This window comes from Triplophysa dalaica, chromosome 1 (genome assembly GCF_015846415.1).
Source record: "Triplophysa dalaica isolate WHDGS20190420 chromosome 1, ASM1584641v1, whole genome shotgun sequence".
Taxonomy (NCBI): Eukaryota; Metazoa; Chordata; class Actinopteri; order Cypriniformes; family Nemacheilidae; genus Triplophysa; species Triplophysa dalaica.
Genome location: NC_079542.1, coordinates 20,761,121 through 20,788,075, shown reverse-complemented (window position 1 = coordinate 20,788,075; position 26,955 = coordinate 20,761,121). Strand labels below are relative to the sequence as shown.

Below are 26,955 nucleotides of genomic sequence, written 5' to 3'. Positions count from 1 at the left end.
AAGGCACTGATTTTTGGGTTTTCATGATGGAATTTTTGACTCTCATCAATGATTATATCTTTAGACTTGTTAGTGACAACGACAGAACTGAATATTAGAAAAGAACAGATCCATCTTCTCAAAGGCTCTTACTGTAGGTCTTTTTGGTTCACAAATTCTTAACCAATTAACCATTCAGAAAACACTCAAAACCCGACACAAACATTTCACCCCTGCACACCAGTGAGCACCATCTATGGCCCACTCTTCCATATACGATCATCAGATCTGTCCTGTTTTATATGGTAATCTGTCTTTGTTGATCAATCAAAAATGGGAGAGCCGACTCTTCATTGTCCATGAAAACAGCTGCTGCTTCTCATACAATTTAACAGAATTTTCCCTTTTCATTAGTATAGAAGGTTATAATTATCCACAAGTAAAGACAAGAGAACAGCTGGGAGCGTCTGTACCAGCCACTTAATACAAGCAATCACAAAAACACAGCCTAGCCAACACACACACACTCACAAACCAGCAGCTCGCTTCCATATTCAACAGATTAGTTACAAACAAACAGGATGTCAACAAAAGGAAATGTGATGATTTGGGGTATGAGAAAATTGAAGATGTTGTCAAGATGATGATTATTCTTAAAATGTGTAAGCACAATTAAGGCTGAGCACGAAGAGATGATAGCAGCGTTCGATCATAAAAACACAATACTTGTCTTTTCAACTTCAAAACCTTTTTACAGCTTTCTAAATCCAAGTAAAACGGTACTATAATATGCCCAAAATTAGAGTTCTTCCATTTTGTGATTGGTTAGTGTCTCATTTCCAGCACTACCTTGTGGTCCACTTCAGCACACAGCAATTTGTGTCAACACTGTGCAGACTGACTTTCAGTTCAGCGCAGCAACATCGCCCAACACTCAGTTTGAAGAGGATTAGAGTGGCCGTGTACACACAAGATGTGCTCTACCTTTCAAAAAAAGGCAGAGAGCAGCCGAACAGACCAAAGCAACAGTATCTTGCTAACACCATATCCAATATTTGTACACTTGTACCGGCAATATGTACATACAGTTACTTTCCCCCCCATCTAATTCTGCAGACCACCTTTAATCCTCGAATATGCAAACAGATGGCCGTCTGTGATTTTAATGGCTTTCACCACTGACAGATCATTAGATGCTGATAGCACTCAATTCCTCAGCCAGTACAGACAGCCCCCTCATCATCTGAGCATCAATGAGCCTTCATTAGCTTCTCTGTGAATCACTACATTTCTCTCCCTGTTGTCAAGCACCCGGAAAACACCATTGTGCCAACGTCCATGAAAGCCAAAGGGAGCGATCTGTCTACCACTGTGATGTTTTTGTCCCTCTGCGGCTTTACTTTCACCATGCGGCTATTAAGGCAAGTTCCGGGAATATCCCGCCGTCTCCCAACAGCGATCCCAGCCAGACCCGATTCACTCCAACCAGCAAGTGAACTGTAATTACCCAGCACTCTGAGTTTTCAATTAGGCTCAAAGTAATGCATCTAAATAAATGACATCCACCAGGTTAGCCTTTTAATCTGAGAAAAAGTGGATTTTGATGTAGTCGTAACAGCGATGATCTCGGCAGAGATGTTTTTTGAAGTACAGAGGACAGCAGGAGATTTACAGTTTATGATGCTCTCTTTGTTTACTATAAAGTGATAAACAAACGCTTTACTAGGCTTCTTTATGACAGATGGTATATGTGGGTGGTGAACAGTACAGAATATTGGGTGAGAGAGAATGATACAGCCTTTGAAGAGCAGACAAATGAACGATAAAAAGGGATATAGTATAAATTATATATACAGGAGATACAGGAGACATATAAAGAACGCTTTAAAGATGATAATGATAAAAGGTAGTTGAATTGGGTAAGAAAACAGGAGGTAAATTCTAATGAGCAGTACATCCCTATTATACACAACTGCCTTACTGACTGACCTGGAATGGATCGGTGTCCCTCAACAGGATCCCTCACCATTATAAGAGCAGCAATAAAAGAGGAAGGGAAAAAAACTTTTATAAATCTAAACCAGATTGTTACCGTGAAACATATCGTTACCGTGAAATAACAAAAAATCATTCCGTGAAACAGATTTTTGGTCATTCGGCCCACCCCTAGACCAAATGTTTTTTTTTCTGCACAGATTAAACTTGCTCTGGTTCCTTTTTAAACAGCTGATCTGCGTGCCAGGTACTTCAAAGAAAAGAAATCAAAATGCACATCCCTGCGAGGAGGTAAGGCGAGAAAGCCTTCGGGTGAGTTTTAGAGCACTGATTGCATATCTTGCTGGGTCAAGGTTGTGGGCTGACGCTGAAATCAGAATACAGAAATCATGGCTCTGGTTTCTGTCAGCTTGATTTTGCCACATCTGTTCTATCTTCATTAAAGCTACATATGTTAACCATACTCCACTTTCAGCCCTCATTAATGTACAAAGGTCAAATTAAATTCAATGGCTGCGGGAAACCTATCATCAAAGATGCTTGATCTTGGAGTACACAAAAATCACAACTAAGGAATGAATCGTCAGATATTGTCAAACCAGCCATTGATTCTGTGGTGCACAGCAGGCCTTGCTTAACTTTCCTTGGCAATGTGTCTGTGTGCAATCTGGCATGCCACCTTGAATCAATACAACAGAATTAATTGCAGACTGCAGCAGTTCTTTGAACTGAACTGTGATCCTTCTGTTCAAATTGCTACACTTGAAAAGCATCATACAAATAATTCCAAAGTAGCTTGAGAAAGAGCTTTGCCTTTGGATGCCCCAGTGAGGAGGTCAGAGGTGACAGCTCAGGGACTTTTAGGTCAGATGGAAGGTAAATTCAATTCAAGTTTATTTATATAGCGCTTTTCACAATGTGCATTGTTCCAAAGCAGCTTTACAGGAGCAAACAGGAAAAACACAAAGGTAAACACAGCACAGCTCACAGTGTTTATAGAACAAGCAAGATCATTCTAATAAATAATATCTAATTAATAAATAAATAAATGCAGTCTCACGGTGAGCAAGCCGACGCCACCCTGCTGTGGCGAGGAACCCAAACTCCAATGATTGATTAATGGAGAAAAAAAACTTGGGGGAAACCAGGCTCAGCAGGGAGGGCCAGATCCCCTCTTATGTGTCATAGCTGCACTCAGTGACCCCGACCAAAAGCCACCGAGCAAACATCCACGAGGAAAAGGGAAAGCCCACCATCCGCGACCCAGAAAGTCCCACTCACTGAAAACAGTGCAGGTCCAACCCGGTCCCACTCCACGGTCAACACCAGAAAACAGAGGAACAACCAGGGAAAATAGTAATGGCATAATGTAAATGTATTCCTCTGTTGTCCGACATCAACCACAAAACAAGACCAAACCAGACCCACACAGCCCCAACAAATAAAATCCCCCCAACCACAACCAACGAGCCGCCCCACTCCCCACAAACACCCACCCCAGCATCCTCCAATCAGGGCCACTGAATGCAGCTTTAACTTCAAACTGTTGTCATGCGATGTAAGTTTAGCATTAAATACCAAGTATTGTAACTTTAGCATTAAAGTGACAAGTTGTCCGTCTTTGCTCCAGTTTGGGGATGGAGTGGTCTGAGCTGGGATTGTCAGATGGTCGTATTTCTCTTGGATTGTGGTGGAATTGCCTTAGATTGAGGAATCTCCTAATGTGCTAAATTTTTTTAATGAAAGTCTCATATATAAAAACCAATTAAGCATTTGCATATGTCACTCGACCTAAAACACCCATTTTGAAAACTGCAACCCATTAAGCAAATAACCAAAGCAAAAAGTAACACTGTTTTCACACCGTATGCGACCCCGGCTTGTTCTTATGGGATTGTTGCATAGCACCGCCTTACATCCAGTTTGGACAAAATTTACAGTTAAAATGGGTTCTTATGTGTTTGTAATGTCTTTTGTCGCGTCACGTCGTGCTGGTCACATCCCTTTGTAGACACGGTGTAAGACTGGACTTCTTATTGGACAACAGTCACTAAGCTCCTCCCCTTCCAGGAGTACACATAATCCACATGGTGATATGTTGCATATTCACATTACATGCAACAAGATACCATTCATTTCAATGGAGAGCTGGCGACGTACGGCGACAAAAGCAGTCGCAACCGTTGGCGACCGGATGGGCGTGTCTAGCGATGCGACAAAGTTGAGAAAACTTAAACTTCATGCAAATGAAAAGCGACTTTCAGAAGCGACAGCCAATTGGAAGATGGTAGATATCAGGGGATGTCGTCACTCAGGCAACCACTAGTGGGAATGCCCACTGGCGACTAGCATCGACAAAGTTGCTTATGGTCTGAACGCAGCTTTACATGTTTCACACAGTACTGTGCCATTGTGTTGTCCTTATATTAGATGCAGGAGAAGGTCCTGCAGTATGTTACAGATGAATACCTCCATTCAATTCCCTTTCAGAAGAAGACAAAAGTGCCAGTGACAAACGAGTGCTACTGGAGCAAGAGTCACACACACACACAAAAAAAAAGAGTAGAGAAAGTGAGCAAGTGTGACATGTGACTGGAGGAAGGGCAAAAACACAATACAACAGCACAGATTCTGGTACTCTTGCAGTCTAACAGTTGGTAGGGACAGTATTTACAACTTTTTAAGAAGCTTCTTGTTACAGTGTTACTAATGGAATGGTGCAGAGATGACGTATTTTTGTAGGCTAACCCAGAAGTAAGCACCGCACTGGTTAACCATAATATATTATATAGCACTTTTCAGGGTAAAGTTCTCAATGGAACCTTATAAAAAGGGTTCTATATAGCACCAACGAGGGTTCTGCTATTGTTACAAGCCGAATAACCTTTTTTGGTACTATTTTGAAATATTTTTCTTAAGAAAGTACCCTTCTGAATAAATGAAAAATACTGAGTTCAAGAACTCGTAAAACGTTGAATCAGCCGTCAATACGAACACGAAAGAAAAACAGACTTCCCTCACACACTGATTTTACTTTGATTTGCTTACATCAGCCGTCCAAGCATCATGCGGTTGGCTACACGAAAAACGTAAGTAAAGACTAAGTCCATTCTTTCCCATTCTCAACCTTTTCTAATCTCTCTGTTCTCTGAGCTCACATGAGAATGTGAGAGGGGGAGATAAGCATCACATGAAGTGCATGTGACCATGTTTTGACTGATTTACACATCACATACTGTATGAATGGGTTTAAGACACACCCTATCATATCAAGAAAAAGCATGGCTCCAGACTAACTTTTCATACTAGGAGCATTGAAGGCCCTGACTGAAATTTTTAGTAGCGCAAGCAGAAAATGTAGGGGAAAACCTTAATTTAGCCTGAAATGAAATTATTTATATTTTCCCACAAAATAGTTGTGTTACTGACAAATATTTTGATAATAAATAGACTTGACACACAGAAATTACCATATGCATCATTTCAGAGGGATGTGACAACTCAATAATAGGGTCATACGGCAGACTTTTTAGTTAATTCTGTTCTAAAATTTTGTAAAAATCAACAGAATTCTATGGAACAGTTTAAAATGTGTTTACAATTTACAGAAATGTAAATAAGTGTAAATGTGCTAAAATAGTTTTGAAATACTACCTTTCTATGCAATTAACTTCAGGTGACATTGGTTTGGTTGTGCTCATCATTTATAAAAGAAAAAGAAAGAGCCTACAAGGAAGCTATAAGTGCTAAGTAAAGAGAAGGTTTAAACTCTGAATACACCAGACCAAATTTGTACTGAATTTATGTGAACCAACAGAAAACGTGAATGTCATTTTGTAAGAAAAAGTATAGATTTCATTGTGTTAAAGCAAAACGAAAGAGGTTGTCTTAATACATTCTTATGGTGCTTTTATTATGTATTAAGGACACTTTTCATCATGTTCACAACACATAATAGATAACTTCACATAAACTTAACAAGAGCATTAGCCTGTCGGAATTGATTCATGGCTGTCTCAAGTAATCAACAGTCAAGAGATAAATGGCGTATTCTGAACTCCTCTGTGGTTAGTTTAGTTTTAAACGTCTAAAATATAAAATTGTTCGTCCTCAAGCTCAAAACATCTGTCACAGCAAATCGTAGTAATGCGCTGACGTTGTGTCTGTGAACTTGTCAATGATGAGCTGAGCTGTTACCGACGCGACAACAGCTCGAAACATCAGTCACATGGTACACACATTATGTTTTGGGAGGAAAATAATAATTGAATAGGCTATACATATGTTTTGCTGGTGGGTATTCACCATTGCCACGGAATAAAATGTCACTCATTAAAGCAAGGTCTGCAGAGGGGGATAGAGGCGGGAAACGGAGGGGACGCAAGTAGGTCAAGTCAAGTGCACATTACGAACACCTATGTCTTGTTCCAGTGATTGGTGAGCAGACAGTAAAAGCCACCAAAGTGATTTTTGTTTATTTTATAATGATACATCCTCAGAGTCCCAGCTATAGTGTCTCATTCCTTCATTTTTTTCTGTTACAATGGGGAGCTCAGAATGTACCATAAATAAGTGGGCACTGCTTTTGAGTAGAATTGTGTACAACGCGACAAAATACCATAGAACCCATTATAATTCAACATTTTGTCCACAATGGATGTGGTCCGATGCATCGCAACAAGTGCCTTGTTATTAACTTGTTTGTCATGTCATGTCGCTCATGTGCAACATGGACAGTGGGATTGTTATGAAAAAACATCAATTAATGCACACATATTAACAAATCAAATAAATACTTTTGACTTTGTTTCAGTCTTCATTTTCACAGCAAGTGAATGCGCAGCACAGGGCGCTCTTTCTCAATCAATTCTCAACGCGACAACAGCTCGAAACATCAGTCACATGGTACACACATTATGTTTTGGGAGGAAAATAATAATTGAATAGGCTATACATATGTTTTGCTGGTGGGTATTCACCATTGCCACGGAATAAAATGTCACTCATTAAAGCAAGGTCTGCAGAGGGGGATAGAGGCGGGAAACGGAGGGGACGCAAGTAGGTCAAGTCAAGTGCACATTACGAACACCTATGTCTTGTTCCAGTGATTGGTGAGCAGACAGTAAAAGCCACCAAAGTGATTTTTGTTTATTTTATAATGATACATCCTCAGAGTCCCAGCTACAGTGTCTCATTCCTTCATTTTTTTCTGTTACAATGGGGAGCTCAGAATGTACCATAAATAAGTGGGCACTGCTTTTGAGTAGAATTGTGTACAACGCGACAAAATACCATAGAACCCATTATAATTCAACATTTTGTCCACAATGGATGTGGTCCGATGCATCGCAACAAGTGCCTTGTTATTAACTTGTTTGTCATGTCATGTCGCTCATGTGCAACATGGACAGTGGGATTGTTATGAAAAAACATCAATTAATGCACACATATTAACAAATCAAATAAATACTTTTGACTTTGTTTCAGTCTTCATTTTCACAGCAAGTGAATGCGCAGCACAGGGCGCTCTTTCTCAATCAATTCTCTCATTATACAGTGTGCGATTGCTGGGAGCTGAATCTACACATAAAGAAAGCATTTTCATGATGTAATAGTTATTCACTTATGTTGTAAGTTTTCTGCACTTTAAAGCAAGATGAAGCAATAATCTAATTTCACTGTGAGCAGTTCATTCACAATTCAGTAGGCTTTCTGGACCCCTTCTTTGCCAATAAATACATAAAACTACATGACTAAATATTTTCTCTTAATCAATTTAACGGGAAACAGTAAGAACATGACACTTAGGATGAATGAGGCACTGAATAGAAAGTGCAAGAGAATTAATGACAGTGAGAGAAACAGATATCTGAATTATTTCAGAAACCAAACACTGTCACCTTGGAAAGTAGTTTTCTGAAAACATCTGCAGCACAAAACCAGCAACCCATCAGGAAAACGTGGGGCCAGCATAACACAACCAATGAGTGGCAGAAGTGCAGCATCAGCATTTAGGAGAGACAGAAACATCACGTCATGAACACAATAAATAAACCTCAGCCACAAAGACAATTATGTAAAGTGTGGCTTCACTCTGTGCCTACTGACTGCTACATTTTTACAGTCATTAGCCCTTTTCATACAGCAATGCTGGATTACTGGTAAAGTCATTCTGGTAAACTTATGGTAAATACACAAATGTGCTGTTCACACAAGCAACTGCATTCAGTCAATTTACCGACAGAAGAAAGTGTTCACACAGCTGTCTCAAAATACCAGTCATATGATGTCATCAAACTGAAGTTTCCTTATAAATAGCTGCAATACAACCGGATTAATGTTTGGATCATACACTTGCTCTTAAACCAATTATACACTGCGCCGTGCCTGTCTCTTGCAGTGTAGATGTAGACAGTGTACGGTCACTTCATGTATTAACGGTAATAAAGATGGCAGCACGTCAAGAAGGAGCAGTAGACGAAGGTGAAGAACTTGTGCCTGTTTCACACATAATCTGTGTGCAGTGTGTATGAGGTGTGTATTTTTTTACGTGCCCATGTTTACAGATTTAATCAATTAAACAGCATGCGAATGTGATGCGGTCTTGTCCATTGCAGATGCGGTGCGTCAATGCAGTGATCGTTTAAGCATCGATTCTATTTTGCTGTACAGCAAAGACTCATTTAAAGCGAAAGCACACGTATCATGCTCAAAATCAACAGGAATTGACAAAAAAAATCAGTTATCTCACCATAATTGCATTCAAATGAAGTTTACTTTTAAAAAAAATGGTATTTATGTTATTTGTTTAATATTAAGCAATAAAAGCAGATTAAAAGATTGTGTAGTACAAATATTAAACAGTGTTTATATAGGGTGAGGAAGGTGCTTCTATGCAGACAAGGAGGTGGTCTAGAAAGTAAAAGACGGCAGCGCGATGGATGACAGCCGGCAAATTATTGAGGTAGAGAATTACAAAGTGATTTATGACCCCCACGACTGTTTTTATAAAGACCTAAATGCTAAAGAAAAGGCATGGGAGACAGTTTAATCGGCCACTGGAAGGGATGGTAAGTTATTTCGAAACTCTTTTAATAGGCTAGGCTAATATAATTTCACGTAAGCATCAAGTGTTTTGAAGTACCATCCTAACATCAAAACTACAGATAAACTATCATTTAACTTTTATGATACTTTTTATGGCGTGTCAAAAGTACATTGTAATGCGCGCTTCATTGATATAACCTAGAGTAGATGGAGACGCATGTTGAATTAGCACTGTACAGCAATAAAAACCACTTTAAACAGCGGTTCAAGTGCAGAAATACAAAAGAAACCTAATTTGCACACAGCTCATCTGAAGAGAGGGATAGACTCACAAGGACTGTCCGTCCACTCTGTGTTTGAGCTGCCCTTCACACACCTGAGTTACATCAACCAATGATAAATAAACAATAATTCATTTAACCATTTAAAATTGCACGTAGGCTGAGATGTATTCCGTATTTATCAATCATGTATTATACATTTGAAATTGGATTTAAAACACGAAATGTAATTTAATATATAGAGATTTCTTTAGTGTCACGTACCACCGGTGGTACGTGACACGAAGAGTACCGCTAGTGGTACAATAACACAGCTTAAGAACCACAGCACTAAATATTAGTCTATAGCTTTGTTTATTGGGTTTTGCTGGAGCCAGGTACTTGCTGATGAGTGTCTTTATTTAAAGCTTTAAAAAAAAAACACTAATAAGTGCAGATATTTGAAAATATACTTGAAAGTAAAAAAACGTAGAAAGTAAAAAAAAAGTAGGTACTATCAGCCTCTGGCTAGTATCGGATCGGTATCAATATCTGGAAGGGAAAAGTTGGTATAGGCACATCCCTAACTTTCCTACACTAAGGCAGTTAAGGTAAATGAAAAATGTCAACTTTTTATGCTAGGGCCAGGCACTACAAAGTAAGTAAACACACCACAACATGTCTCCAAATCCATCTTACAATAGATGACCTTCAAAATGTTTAAGCACCATGGCTTCAAAAGAGACCCTTGATGTTTAATGTGAAAAAGAGCCCAGTAGAGGACTAATCTAGTAAACAAAATGGCCTTCTAGCCTGTGTTCTCTCTGTGAAAACAGTACTGTCTTTGTTAGCTTTTGTATTCTTTTTGACTTTAGTGAAGAAAGAGAGAAAGATTGAAAATGAAAGAACACTTGCGAGGAGTTATTTTTAGGCTGCTGAACACTCCTTCACACGCTTACAGTCAGACTGAGGGGTAAAATAGCAGATGGTTGTGTGGACTGGTGTGTGTATGTGCACTTTGGTGTGTTTCTATGTCAGGACAAAAAGGAATAAGCAGGATTGGTGCATGCGTGTAGAGAAAAGGAGAACAGCGATATGCATCTGTAGATGAGCAGATTTTAGTCTCTAGATTACAGTTGGGTCTGTTTTTTCTAGGGATGTACAAAACTTGTAGATTTGCAAATTTGACTAGTCAACTAACAGGTCATAAGGAAGCCCTTTATACAACATAATATACAAAAATTAGTCAATCTCACTTTTCAAAATGTCATAAAGAAGCTTTAGTTGAATCCATTTTTTGACAAGTCTGAATACTAGACCTAGATAATAGCCTCAGCATTATGCTTGTGTTTCGTAACACAGAGGTAGGACATGTAAATGCTCAATTACCCAGTGTGCTATGTAAACTTGGAAAAATATCGAGTCTGAAGCTCGCCTAGGCAAAAAAAGAAGTTTATGTGCATATTTATTGATACCACAGGGCATACAAGACTACATTGTAACAAACATTCATAAAAACAGTGCAGAAAACTTTTCCATATTCTTTTTTCAGCACTTTTAGCAGAAGCATCCCTAAAGTATTTTCCGGTATTATTTTTTAAGTGTAGACACACTTACAAACCACAGAGGCAGAAAGCTTTCTGTCAGTCTGCTTTTCCTGCATACCATGAAGGTCTAACCTTGATCAATTTGTTTCTGGACTGCCTAGAGCAGGGGTTCTCAAACTGGGGGCCCGAAGATGGATCTGGGGGCCCACAGATTTTGTGGCATTTTATGAAATATAGAAATTCATCATAGATTTTATGCAATCAAACACAAAAAAATAAGAACACCAAACAAAATAATTGATGTTTCAGCATTGCATAACTGAATATGTTTTTGGTTTAATTAAAATTCTAAATTTAAGATTTTAAGTCTTTATTTGGGGGGCCTCAAAGCAATGCATTCTATACAAAGGGGGCCTTACAACAAAAAGTTTGAGTACCACTGGCCTAGAGCACAGAATCAGAGGGGGTTTGCAGGGGTCTTTGAAAATGTAACCTTAGGTCCCAAAAAAAGAACCAGGCTTCCAAAACACAGAACGAGATGACGCTCAATTCACCAGAACAAAGTACAAAACCGCCGGACTCACCTGCCATGAGCGTGGAAGTCCAGGTGAACAAACTGGTCATCATGGGACACAGCTCTCTTAGCCCTCTGGTGCTTGCTGTGCAAGATGTTTGTATTGTAGGACAGGCCTTCGTAATGCTTAATGTAATTACTCAGGGTTCTCCCATTTTGACCTACAGAATGGAGAAAGTAAAGAGAAGAGAGGTTAACCGGCTGTAACAGGCTGTGATCATGTAAGCTATTATTAAACTCAAGACTTGGTGCAGAGGTTAACGGGTCGTGATTGCTGGAATCAACACTTAGAGCTGCGACAAGATGACTTATTATCTGTGATTTTCACAAGCTTGAGAATGTTTCACATATAAAAAGCTGTGTGTAAGAGAATAAGACAGCAGCCACATGTTGAGATTTGACGTGACAGCTTACCTACAGTCTAGAGAAAATAGTCATTTATGGCTTATCACTACCAGTTTTTTTGATAGAACACTTGGGTTACTTTTGCAAAAAAAGTAAAAAGTATTGGAATGGGTCCACTGGAAGCTAGGGTTTTTTTTTAATCGACTGTCATAAAATCTAAATTATAATAAAAGGTGTCCACATTCACAGTCAACTGCTTAAATCATCCAGACATGCTAAACAGAGTACAAGCAGGGTGTCTACAGATATAAGCAAGTTAAATTCAAGACTTTTTAAGACCAAAAAATGCCACTTAATATGAAATTTATGACCAAACCTGCGATGGACATACACATTCTAATACATTTATATTTCATATTCACAGCCTCTGAAAGTAATTTGAGTGGTCTTTAAATTTCCAATTTTTCTGCATCCAGTTTTTTTCTCTGAACTAGTGACATAATTTTACCTACATTGTAAATAAAAATATTGCTTTATATTCGCATTTATTTGCACAACATTAAAAGGGAAAACAGGTTTTAAAAAAACTCAAATATTTTTTGGTGTTAAAGATGTTTTGTATAAATAATATATGTGACCTAGTCTGAGAAAACCAGGCTAAAGTCTCTGAATCTAATTATGAGATAACTAACAACAAATTAGATTTCAAGCATTAATTTCACTATTTCAATCTTTGACATAGCCAGTCAATATTAAAGATATCAAGGTTATATTTTTACAGAATGTTCTTTACTTTAGATAAGATGATTTTATGTAGAAAACAGCAACTTTTTTCACAGACTGGGTCCCATTTGGAACCCGCGGCCCATTTTTTTAAATGTATGTACTTAAAATTCAAGTCAACAGATACTGTTCACAAATGAATGAATGTAAATATGCATGCCCATATATACCATGAAAAGGCATATATTACAAAAGCTCTATGATAAATGGGTATACAGTGCAATTGACCCTTCCACTCATAATGTCGATATTATGCATTTGGCTCAAATTTTGCAGTTCTGCTATATTCAATGTGACTTCAACAGCCTGTTAATATGGGTGTGAGATGAGTGAAGTGGTGCCTTGTCCTGTCAGAATTCCTCTATGGACACTTTTCTATCCGCTTCAGATTTCTTACCAGTGTTAGTTGCTCAAAACTGAAATACAATTCTCTAATAATAAATTAATTAAACCGCCAAAAAGCCCATCCTATCATTTACACAAGTGCAATATTTCCATTTGACCACCTCTATTTCAAGAAGTACAATATTTCTGTTTGTTTGAGTGTTTTGCCTCCCATCCTTCCTTAGACTCAAAAAGCACCTTCCTGGTACAGTAGTTTGTATTCTAAAAATAGCATGACCTCAGCTGGGAGTGTTTACTCGGTCACAATAATACTACACAGTACTACACCAGTTATATTTATTTACCACAGACATCTTCTTGAACATACAATTCATCTCGTACGTACTTCGCAGCAGCCTAACAGAATAAAGATGAGGTCAGTCAGTGTTCGTTTGGATAAACTACATTGCATTTTCCAAAATACGCAAAGACAGCAAGAGCAGATCTAACCAGATACATTGACCTTTGCTTAAAGTATTTTTCACAGGAAAAACTTTGACACCAGCTTTCCATCAGTCAAGACAACACAAGATATCAAGAACCAACCTTTCCTGTTTTGAACCTAACTCTACTTCCTCTAAGCTCCAACCAAAACTGCTATGACAGTACACGACAGACAGATTTCTAGAGAGTCAGCCCTCTGTGAGGGAAAAATTATAGCAGTGAAAGTGAGAGACCAATACTAGACACCACAGCTAGACACCATGAAATAAGTTATGTGTTGTATAAAATGTATACTGCCTATTACATATGGGCCCGGCACTCAGCAAACACTCAGCAAAATGACTGCCTACAATATCAGGCAATGCGATTCCACGCAACGTTTGTGTCAAGGAACATCTGATTCCTAAAGAAGTCCTAGAGAAGTCGCAGGATCACCATTGAGTCCAGCTGCTTGTAATTTAAGCAATTATTTGCGTGTTTTAGTCTCGGTTTATTTATTTCTCCTATTCTCCACTGCCAATTTGAAGGGTGTTTTGCCACCCAGGGGAGCGTGTCCCAGGGAGTCTCCCGACATGTGCACATGGGAAAGTGACGTTAATGCATACCCTCTATTCTCCTCTGCTCTCTTTATCAAGTTCCGCCCAAATGCGTGCACACAGACACATGTGGGTCAATACACAGGAAAGCACACCCCACCACCATCGGACATAGAGCGCGTGTTGGAAAATATGTCACGTCAACTGCCTGTAAAGCAAGCGGGTACAAATATTAGCGTTTTTAGACGTTCCCAGGGTGCTTAAAATGGCAACATTCGCTCTCCTGCTCGGAGTCAAACTACACAAAAGACACACGCCCTGTCCCTGACAAACAGCAACAGTCCAGTCACCACCGGATGACAGTTTTGGACCCAGCTTTGGCTTTGTTCCGTCTGCAACGCGAGACACAATGCACCATTCAAAACATCAGACTATTTTCGTCTACATAACTGCGATGTACACATCACGCGCACTCATTTATTGATTATGTTTTGCAACTATATCTTTATTTAGAGCCAAACGCTCTTCATTTTGACCCTTTCCGCTCCGTGAGCGCTGCCTCTCCGGCCAAAGATGTGTCTCATATAAAGACCTGCAAACACCAAAAGCAGGGAAATAGATGGACAATTTTACTCTAACTCTTAAGCAAGGAATTCAATTTTTCCTCATATTGTTTTTATCACAGCAGTAAAAACTTTTGTAGGGGTAGGTCTATCAAAATATATTTGTTATCAGTTATAAGCAGCATGAAGAGGAAAAATAAGTCAATCCATCTTCATTAATTCATTTAGTTTTTCTATTTATTTATTTTATTTCCGTAAAGTTTGATATCATCTAGAAGCTTGACAGATCAAGAGCAGGGTGCTGTGTGAGGTGAGGGCCTATAGGCTATACTCAGTGGCGGCTCTAGGCAGCTCTCTTTTTTGAGCAGGGGTCACATTGGGCCACAATTTACAGAGGGGGGCCAAGTATCGTGTGTAATTCTTTTTCATTTTTCAATTGCTACTGGCACTACGAGATTTCTGAACAAAACACTGGAGATGAGTTAGAGAATGATGCAGGTTTATTGATGATAAACAAAGATTTAGGGTGAGTACGTTTCACCAACAAGGATGAGGCATAAATCTAGATTAAATCAAGGTTTATTTAAAGAAGAACAGAATGTTGTAATTCCGTATTCTGACACATTTCTAAGTGAAAAGGAATTTCAGAGGAGAAAATTAGTGGGCGTGGGTGGCGTTTTTGGTTGGCTTTACGAATGGGTTGGATGTGTTAAAACAGCTGTTGCATTGATTTTGAAATCAGCAGACTTTTCATTTGATCCAGGTTTTAATTTTACAGTAAATCTTAATTTAAATCTTTAATTTAACTTTAATCCTGTTGATCCAATTTTTTAAACTCCGATTTATCTCACAGTAAGGAATTAACTTGCTAGTGAGGAAGTTTAAATAAAAAATTGCTTTAGTTTTGTGTTTATTGTAAATAAAAATGTGCATATTAATAATTAATAAAAACTCGGAACTAAATTATTATACATTTACTTTACTTCACATTGTCATCAATAAACTTTAAATAATTAATCTTACTAACCATTCTTGCTAAATGGTACAAGCACGCCTGTGTTCTGAGGTGTTTTGAGTGATTTATTCGATGGGTTCAGACAGTGAGTCTCGTGAGTTCAGTGCTTGACATTAGAGTTGTTTCACAAAATGAATCGGTTCAAATAGTCATTACGTCGCAAATTGGACATTAGCGGACATTGATGCGCTGTTTGTTATTCACAGCTGTTAGGACATAGCAAAGACAGACGTTAACAAAGAAACACTTCACTGGATAGGATTTTTCCTTTATGTTAGCTGCATGTGCGGTACACTTGACAGGGAGAAAAGGGAACATGTTTTTGAGCACAGTCACACCCTGCTGTATTTAGTGTGAAAATATTCTCTGAATCCTACACGTGAAACATGGATTCTGTCTTGTGACCTTGCTTTTGATAAGCATGTGGGGAAGTGAGAGAGACAGTTTAGAAACCGTTCGGCTTCATTAAGAGCAGGGCAGAACGATCAGAATATGACATTGATGTTCTGTGAGAGCGTTTTAAAAGCATATGGAGCGCTCTGTCCCGTAGTGCTTTTATGTAGTGCGTTCTGCGACTCTACCCAACATCGAATGACATCAAACACACTTTAGGTTGGAGAAAGAGGGAGTGCACGAGCTCTGCACTTATCACAAGCGCGTCATTCATAAATCTCTTTAAATGTTAAAAGAAATCTTTGCTGGGGCAAACATTTGTTTAACGCACTAACACCCTGTGAGATTTTACCTTGCACGTTATAAAAAAATTATTGCATTTGCAACCTTTTTGGTCGCAGTCTAGAGCCCTGAACAAGGGATTTTACTTTAAGGAAACAATTGGGTTGGAAAATAATTCAGATACACCTGACCTGGTGTTTGAAAGTGCAGCTTTGTCTGGTGCAGGGCTACATTCCCAAGCACCACAGGTGGACTGCACTTTTTTATCTGGAAGGTAAAAATGCTCAGGTTCTGAGAAAAAAAACAGAAATAAAACAAACAAGAGAGGGACAGTGAAAGCAGAGAGAGTGAGTCTGAGGTATAAGTGAGCAGAGTTATCCTGTCGAGTATTTGTCCACCTAAGTGGAGATAAAAACCCTGCTCTCATTTGGATGTGAAGAGTGGAGAAATCATCAGTACTGCCTCAGAGAAGCAGAGAGCTTCAATACCAAGTCCAACTCCACACACACTATCTTGAACCTGGAATATCTTGGAACCTAAATCAAAGTCCCACTGGCCAATTCAAGATGTTAATTTCATTCATCTGACAACAAGTGAGCAGCATTGATGGATTGCACCAGATTACACCTGGTACTAACAAAGTAAATCCCAAAACACATGAAAGGGATATTAGTAAAAGAGTCAGGTTCACAAAAGTGACACAGATAGAGACATTTAGAGGATGCTGTCCTCATGAGTTAACCTCCACATTGGTATAAGCAACCACTCTAGAAGCATAAACTCTAACTTTGGTTACTCTCAGGACACTTTAGGACTAGTGTTCAAATCAAAATTGTGTTTTTTTTACTCACCCACATGACGTTCAACATGTTTTAAGACCACCCTGCATCTTTATAACACAAATAATTATATATTATATAAGACGCGAAAGATAACTCTGATTAGTAGTTTACGCGCTGACTATTTGGGCGGCAATGTTTAACACGTTTTCTGCATTAGCTTCGCACTGTATACAAAACACGCAACACAATTTGCTACCGTTGCCGTTTTGTACCTTAGCCGGGGAAATTCTTGTAATTCTTGTATTGCGCTTACAATGCCAAGGTCATGGGTTCGAACCCAGGGGACTGCACATAGTATAATAAAATGTATAATAAAATGCAATGTAAGTCGCTTTGGATAAAAGCGTTTTCCAAATGCATAAATGTAAATTTAAATGTTAAACATATTTATTCTGGTTCTGCTGTGTCTGTCCCTCCTATTCATCATCGATGGCATTAAATGCGTCTCTCACTGGCTCTGCACCCGCGGATATAGAGAATGTGAAGCTGATGTCACACCCTTTGTTGCATATTTCGATGGCACCCCCATCTTTGGAGGATCATACGCCACTGCTATTATTGTTGTGATATGTACCGTTACTTGTTTTGCTTGATATATGGAGAAATTAAAAGTTAAAGCTTATCTTGAACGACTCTGCGTAATGCTATTGCAGATTTTACCTGAGGTAGACCGACCTACCATAGTTACATTTCCTCATCCAGCAAGAAAAACTTAACACTGCATTGAACGCACCATTGATCCTCCCAAGATGGCGCATCATTCAATAGGCTCAAACGTAACTTCACTTTCTCTATTACATCTTTGGGGGGCGGGGGGCACTGATAGATAAGAGAATGGCTGAAGGAGGGGAGACGAATTGAAGTGACTTGATGCGCCGCTTGCGCAATATATAATTTCTGCTCATTAAATATATACGGGACTTTTTCGAATAATTATAGCACCGGCCTGAAAAATTGTGGCAAAATTCGACCATTTGTTCACAGTCTAGAGCCCTGTGATGGTTTTGGGACATTCAAATACTGTCGTTACTTTTACTGAAAAGTATTTCAATTATAAAATCAGCTGTGATATCATAAATATTTAAAATCCCATTACACTGTTGTTTATGACGCAATTTACGAAAATTAAAGAAATATGCAGGTAAAGGCATGCACAGTATAGTCATGAACATATCCTGAAAACATTCTTTATGGATCCCCCCCATGCAAAATGTTCAGAACAGATGAGATACATTCTGTATGGACAGACAGACAGAGTGAGAGAATGGTGATGGTCCAATGGAAAGAGGGTGACACTAAACTCTCTTGTACACGCACAAACAATGTCCGCTTGTTTTCTGCCTATATGACCCCACATGAGGGCAAAAGCATTGGACGGAGACAACCAAACAAAATAACTGCAGAGATTCAGAAGTAATGTACGACATTACTATCCCAGATGGATGGTCCTGTGTGAACAAGAACATGTACCTGAACAGCCACTGACGGCGTTTAATAATAGAAACCTTTAGCCCAAGACTGGTTGCCCACTGCCCACCTTGTGTTACCCTTAGCTTACAGCAAATACCAAGAGAAAATATATTTTGTTATATTCCATATTACTCCTGCTTGTGATTGCATGTGACCACACCTTCCATCGCAGCAGTTTTGTTATCATCTGTTATAGGACTGGGCGATGTGACGATGTTATCGTATAACGCCGATGTCTCGCAAATTTCCCGATTTCAACAGACAAATACCAGACGATAATTGATAATAATGGAAAATGCACGTTATAACATTTTCTTGTAATCATGTAGGTTTTAGCGTGAATGTTAAAGGAGACATGAATTAAAATCATAATTTTAACACAAGCTTTTTTATAGAAGAGGGAATTGTATTCGAGCGAACATGAATGTTAGAACTGAAAACGCCATTGATACTGAGATTACATCTGTTATTGACACCAGGCCCAGAGAACGGCAGGTTCTGGAATGCACCTATCTATGACGACATTGATAGGTTGAACACCGCCTCTACAGAAAAATATCAACGACTTCTTCTCTAGTCCCGCCCACTGGTTCGCGCATGACAATTTTGAAGTACCACAGGTGGCGCAGAACCAGATAGAGCGAGCAAGCAATAAATAAACATGCCGTTAAAGATAACTAAATATTGTGCCCTCCCTGGTTGTAGAAGAACACACTTGCTGCATAACCTTTCTTCGGATTACGACATTAGTAATGCAGGGTTTGAGTTTATTTTTAAAGACGTTCCAGCTCTTGAACAAGTCAGAGATTGACACTGGATATGTGGAATAACTAAAATTAAGAAGCAGTGTCGTCAATATTCGATCTGATAGGAATAATGAAGCAATCTTATGTGAGTAAAACATTTTTGTACTATGCGTCACTATTGCTTTGTTAGAGATCGCTTGATGTGCTATTACCTGGGGACCTCTAGTCATTTGAATTAATTGCAGAGGTTTTCTGTGATCATAAGCTCATAAGAATCGGCCGTTCGCGAATAATGGAGGCTGTTTTGAAGTGTTTTGGTATAATTTTGGGTGCTGGGTGATATCCACAAGTTACCGGGAGTCTCCCGTTTATTTATTTATCATGGAAGCTCTTGTAACATTTGAGACTCTCGCGATCACGGGATGTCATCACTTTTAATGTCTGAACAAATCAAACACTAAACCCTTAAAACCAAAATTCATTGCAGACGGCTTGGTATCAAAAGGCAAGTTCGGTCCAACAAACTCTGATATAATTTAACTGAACACAAACTGTTACTCGTTTGTGCTGTGTCTGTGCTGGTTTGGCGTTCAAGATATTAAACTTTTTTTCGGCTGTGTGACATCACTCTCCACCCCATGTTGTTCAAATCATCAAATTGGTGCCGGTCATTTGATCTCGATTTGTGCCATTTAAAAAAAACGTTGTGACTATTTTCCTTTCAGAGATATGACAAGAATTTTGAGGCAGTGACGTCATTCTCCACCCCATGTTGTTTAAATCACTGCAAACAGTTGGTGTTTGTTTGTGCTCGATTTGTGCCTTTAAAATGACCATTGAATGTTTTTCCCTGGCTTGGAAATAATAAATCTTATTTGCGGAAGTGATTTCACTCTCCACCCCATGTCGTCCAAATCGCAGCCAAACACGTTATGTTCGTTTGTGCTCAGATTGTGCTAGATTTTTGCTGTAAGATAAATTTGTGTAATTTGATTTTTTTTAATATAAGAAAACTAGCCTATAGTAGTAGATACACCACTCTCAACTCCCTGTCGTCGGAATCATTGGCGAAGTTTACTTGTGCCCAATTTTTGCTGGTTTGTGCTGTTAAAAGTGATTTGTGTACAATTATTTTTTTCTTTGGAGGCACAATATGTAATAATTTTGTTATAAAATATCCAAAAAAACACTTCACAATATGTAAAAACATATTTCATACAGTTGTGTACTTACATCATCTCAAATATTCCCAAGAATGTGCAAATCCAGAGAAATCCTATTTTAAATAATGGCTCATTCCTTTTCTCCCTTAAAATTGTCGCATATCAGTGACTTAATATACGCACTATCCCCAAGTTTCTGGTTGTAGACCCTACAGCAACTTGCAAATGGAGAAGTGGCGGTTATAGAGCATCTGGGACGCACGCAGCCGTTTTATTGTTCAGTTAAGGATCACGATAAGCCTTCTTGGTGGCGAGTTAAGAAAATCCTAAAAATCGTAAATTTAGGCCAAATGAGGCAAGGGGGCTCTTGGACAAACATCGTAATAAAACAAGGATTAATATCAGCGTGGCGTTTAACATGGAGAGAGCTTCACAGCCAACTTGTACTCGACAGAGACTCAGCGTTTGCATCTGTTTTGATAGACAGGTAACTTGCATCTTAAACCTGCCCTATAGTTTATGGTTAATATGTTGGTTACCATGATTTATTGATTTCTTTATTAAATAATTCAGAAGAAAAGATGCTTAAAAAAATAGTCTCATGTTTAAATCGCAATATTGGTTAAAAATCGCTATTAGATTACTTTTAAAAATCACTCGGCCCTAGGCAACACAGACATTTGTAAAAAAAAAAAGAGACAACACCTGTTGTCTTCTCTTAATGCATCAGAGAGTGTAATAAAGTTTGATTTGGACCCATGGGTGAACTGCTAGTCATACATGGAGGAGGCCTTTGAACAAATCAGCTTTTGTGCTGGACCGCAGGGCAGAGTGATGCTGTGTGGGAAGTTGTCAGTGGATGTGGATAAGTGTATAGGCATTGTTTCTTCTTGTGTCAATAACTGAACAAAACGTAACACATGTTAAACAGAAGCAGGACTGAAGTACAGGAAAAATGCACTTCTAGCATTTCTGTCAAAGGCATTTTAGTTAATCATGATTTTACTTTTTCAATAACCTCAAGAAATCTTACTGGTATGAAACACTGAGATTACTTCTAACTCTTTGGCAAAGACCTTGAGCCAAGCCTTCCTAGGTGGATGAAAGTGATAATGTGCCAAATAAAGCTACCAATTGGTCCCTGAAACACAATTACAATTTTAAATCAACTAGCATTATGCTGGGTCCTTTCTTTGGTCCAAACAGAAAATACCAGTTCTGAATCTGAACAGCAGGGCTTTATGATCCAAAGGGCAAATAGCTTTTGAACCACGTCAAATATCCTTTACTATGTGAAGTGGCGGTGATGAACTGTTGTTTTCCTAAGAACACAGTGCAGTGTGGGAGAAGACGAGCTAACCCATCTGTTTGGAAACACAGCTTAGAGTGAAAATGGCACGAGCAACTGTAATCTGATTATATTTGTAGCACTATTTATAGACAGACAAATGCCTTCCTAAACATAATAAAATTGATTTTAAGATGTTGATTTGGCCTTGTAAAATGTCTTTAAATTCTATTCAGCCATTCAGATAAAATTATTCATGGTATTTTGAAGTGAGCCTGATAACAATACTGTGCATGTTCATTATCATGATATATTGTATTATTGAATAAAGGTATGTGTCTAATCATAAGTCATTAAATAAAAATATATCACATTTAGTATAGTATTTAAAATATAAATAATTTAACAAGCAGTTATTGTGATAGATGTTTGTTGAAGGTCTGTTGAATTTGGTGTTTCTGTTTATAGACCACTTTGAAAAACGTGAACAATGCTGGTTCATAATGGTCCAGAAGAACATCCTTTTTCAGTTTTTTAACACTGCACACGTTTGAATAGACAGAGTACAACCAGAATAATATTTATAACTGAATCAAAATGTTAAATGAGTATCTTTAACAGTAAATTATATATTGTGTAAAAAATAAAGTAATAAAATTAAACCAGAAGTGCACTGACCAGTGTTTACATCTTCCAAAGTGGTATATAGATATATAAGATCCACAGTCTGCAAGAATAGTCTCAAGAATGCAATCTTCATAAAATAAAGGAAACAAATGACAAACCCTAAAAACCTCTGAAACAGGACAAAATTACTTATGATGGAAAAAATAAACCTACAAATATCCAATAACACCAGGTAGCTGTTTGTGCTGAGAGCACTGTCCTGAGACTGGAGATTATCTGCCAACTTTCCTCTCAGTTATTACATTATTTATATCTACCCTTTGATAAAAATAGCACATACGTTAAACATTCAAAATCTAGATACGAATAACCATTTTAAAATGAGTGACTTCTTCATATAAAAGCTTGTCACCTCAGTTCATAAAAGGCTATTGTCGTTTAACCCTTTGTTCTACCCACTGCTTTGCTAGAGTCTCAGCAATATAATTTCACCACACAACCTCCTATCCGCTAACAGCTAACTAAATATTCAGATACTGTTTAAATATGTATTCTGCTTTTTTTGCGTGACTGATTGTGAAAGAATGGTGTAGTTGCGTGTACTGAACCTGAACGCATTGTGCTTGAGAAGCTTTCAGAGCCAGCGTCTCACTGCACTAGGACACATAAACTTACACCACTTGTGGCGATTAGTCAATTTAAAAGACAGTTAACTTAAACAAACGCTCTTTGCGGCGTCCCGTCAATATAAAAGTCCGGTTGACTTGAACAAGTTATACTACACTCACATTTTACCACACCACCCCCCATGAATTTTTTATAATTTGACCAAGTATATTGGTTACTTTAGTAAACTGAAGTAAACATGCTATTTGAAATTGTTAAAAATATTAAAAATTAACTTAATTTAAAAATAGTACTAAAATTTAAGTAGACCTTAAAACAAAAGAATAAAATGTATCAGTAAGGTGCTGGTTTATTAATATAACTGTACATTATACTGGCATCGGTTATAGGTATCGGCGAGTACCAGAAAAAATATCGGTACTCGTTCTCGGTCTTTAAAAAATGGTATCGGTGCATCCCTACTTATCACACACAGAACTCTGTCTATGCATACATCCCCAAACAATCTCACAAACGAAACCACCACATCAAAACAACCAGAAGCCATAATATGCAACCTTGTCTACAAAGCTTGCTTGATGCACAGGGGAGTATTCAAACATCTTAAAGGGGAAATTCTGCCATGAATTACTCACCCTCAAGTCGTTCGACAGATTAAGACTTTGATGAGGTTCGGGAGCTTTCTGACTTCCGCCCATAGACAGCAATGCAACTGACATTCTGCACTTTTAAAGTCAGTTGTGTTGCTGTCTATGGAACGGAGTCAGTTTAATATGCAATAGGAATATGAAAAGATGTCCTAGGCTTGTTGAAAGACTTGAGGGTGAGTAATTCATGGCAGAATTATAATTTTTTAGACAGAGTTTCCCTTTAACAACGCTTAACCTTTTAATCACTGGATGGTGTAGTCTTAGTAAACATTACACAGTACAGTGTCTCAAATGGTTGGCCCTATGCAAGGACAAAAATACACACTGTGATTACAGTACAGAACCACCAACCATTCAACAAGTTTATTTACTGAAGTAAAGGAGATAAACAAGACAAATGGGAAACAGTCCATAAATGTTGATGCTTCAGGCACACAAAACAAATGTCCAAGTTCATATTTCTGTTCAGGTGTTTCCACTGTTTGTCAAAGAAGGCATGACCAACATGAATAGGAAACATTTAACATAACAACATAATCTACTTTAGAATATATGGAGAGCCTAATTACATAATTTGCATTCCTTCATAACTAATCTGCAAGTGTTCAAATTAAAGTCAGATGAAGCTCTCACTTTAATTCTATGATTAATAAACCATCATTTCAAGGCTGAGAATAAAGAAAAACAGCATACCTCAAAGATTGTGGTACACACCACTCTGCTACGAGTAAAGGTTAGAAAAAAATAGTGCATGTCTGGTAGCCCTGGGCAAGTGGAATTACAGAAGTACCAAATATGTTAGACAGCAAGAAAGGAAACATAAAAGCCCACAGCAAATAACTTAATACAATTGGAGCCAACACAGGTCCCTTGCAACACTTCCAACGAAGTCTTACAATCACAGAACTGGCAAATAAAGGAATGTATATTATTTTTTTCTGATAAATAAGGCCTTTGCGTAATGGATATTGGAATCAACCTAATAGATATACATAAACCCTGAGAAAGAAAACCTCTTCACACTCATTTTCGGAAGTCCTAGTATAAAATAAGTTTCAAAAAATAAAATTGCAATCTGTAAAAACATAAGAGCAGAATTTACGGAATAATTTTGCATAATTTGCTGGCTGAAGGGGGCACACGCTGTAAAGCCGAATGATTGTTTTAACAATCAACAATTACTTAAAAGTTTGACCCAGCCTATCAATATTCACATTCAATATTGCCTAGATTATTTTCTTGATCAAAATGTAAAAAGATAGGCATTAATTTTGTTAATTAAAGATAAAAGGGATTGCTCTTAGTATTACTGATGTTAATTTGTTGGGATAGTTTTCTGTGAAGTCAGCGTTCAGGTGACTCTTGTTTGCTTTTGTAAACATGGACCCTGTTCACCATATCTTTCTTCCAAAACAAAAAAATAACAGTTTTGTGTTTATGTCTTTTGGAGAAGTTTATTGAATGGTTAACCTAGAGTCTGTTATAAATTCCTGTTATAATAATACTTGCCCTTATAGTACACTATGTAAACGCCAAAGTAAGAAACCTTAATTATTTAAGTGCAGTCTACATAAGCACCAAGTAAAGCAAACACAAAGAGTTGGGAGAACCCCCTTACTAAATTAAAATAAAACAGTTTACAGATATTTAAAAAAATTCTGTGCACAGAGTAATCACAGTGTTTAGCAAAAACATGAACTCCACCTTATGAAAAGCATGGCTAACATATAAATGTCTTGTTTGCAGCAGGTCTGACTTGCCCCCCACCATGTAGTTAGGGCGTACCATAAACTTCTGACGTTAGTAAATAAAGCTAATCATAAGCTAATTGCTAGCAACTAACCCAAACACTTATGCTAAACTGTATGAAGTTTCAGAAAAGATATCAGATAAGATTAAATCAGATTAAACCAAATTATGCAGCTGAAAAGTCCTCAACATTTTACAAAATAGACTTTCACAAAGTTTTGTAAAACCCACAAGTGAACAAGAGAAGTTAGACCCAATGAAAACTGAGGTGAAACTCGTGTATTTTGCATAAATAAGTTTGATATCGTGTGGAAGTGAGAAAAACAAAGGAGTAGTCTTTAATATAACCCCCCCACCCCCCATCTGTTTATTCCTAACCTTTACAGACACAAAACACTGTAGTGTACAGTAGACAACACACTTTTGTTATTACAGTAAGAAAGTAGTGTAAATCCAAACACAAATAAAATCCCCGGTTTGATTCAATTTATTAAGTTACCATTATCCACTTCTGACAGTAAACGTTACTTTAATGGAAACGCTCGTTGAGTTAGCTAGTCGTGCTTCCTTTTGACAGACAGCTAGCTAGCACATATATTATCATCCTTCTAAAATGTCCCACGCAAAGTCAAGCCCACGGCTTCTCGCCACAATATCTATTAGAAGGCATTTCTCTAAAAGGAACACACATTACACGAGTTTTACTGTAAAAGTTCGCTATTTTTGCCTTTTAACGTTACTTTCACTTCCGCACTCAAGCTCAGTCTCTATAGTATGTTACCTCTTCGAAACTAGCTCACTTCAGCTAACACACAACCCGATTAACCGTCACTTTTTTCCGACTAAAGCAAAACAAACACTTACCTTTGATGTCGCTTAAACAGAACAACAGCAGCAAGAGTTTAAACAAAACCATATCGAGTAAATTCATCGCTCGCACATTGACACCGAGTCTGGCTGTTAGTTTACGGGACTTAAAGGCGCAGTCGCCCTCAGCGAGAATGTCTGTGCGTGCGGCAGTCCCCCGCCTGTCTCTGACGGCCTGACGTCAGGCGGAGGCAAAGATGAAGGCCACGCCCACTTACGTTCAACAACACATTTACATCCTCACTAAAGTTTTGGATTAACTCTGCATGTATATGTTTTAGGCTTTTATTATATAGAAACACAGGCCGAGTCAAAGATTTTATAATAGAACTATGAAAAAAACATTTAACCATGTTTATGGCTCATTGAGGTCCGTTCTCGATACATAATGTTTAACTGAAATGCTATCTTTATCAATAGGACATCTTTCAGTATAGCTATAAACTATAACATGCAAAATATGCTCAAAGTACAATAAGTACCTTATTGGCAATGTGTTGAGTGCCAAACATTATACGCATAGAACAATAACAAAAATATCACAATAAAAACAAACAATGGGTAGAATTATAATGTGCTAGGTGAGTTTTCAGTAAGACAGTAAAAAATATAAATGTGCAAATATTGACTCCAGTCAATGTCGCCATCATGTGGTGGAAGATGGGAAAATCATGAAAGCGCAACAATAACGTTAATTGCAAGACATTTATTGGGAGCTCCGGGGTATTTGATGATGAACAAATTAAAACGAAACTCAGGAATGATTACAGTGTAGTCTG

The 26,955-nt window shown here is 38.0% G+C and overlaps 1 protein-coding gene across 1 annotated transcript in view; it reads right to left on the bottom strand.

The window, feature by feature from the left end:
* adam10a (ADAM metallopeptidase domain 10a) overlaps nt 1-26,328 on the bottom strand; it is a 50,568-nt gene extending 24,240 nt beyond the window's left edge. Inside the window, 2 exon segments of the mRNA XM_056749585.1 lie at nt 11,413-11,563; nt 26,174-26,328. Coding sequence (XP_056605563.1) covers nt 11,413-11,563; nt 26,174-26,240 — 218 coding nt within the window. The 5' untranslated portion in view covers nt 26,241-26,328.
* Between the last annotated feature and the right edge of the window lie 627 nt (nt 26,329-26,955).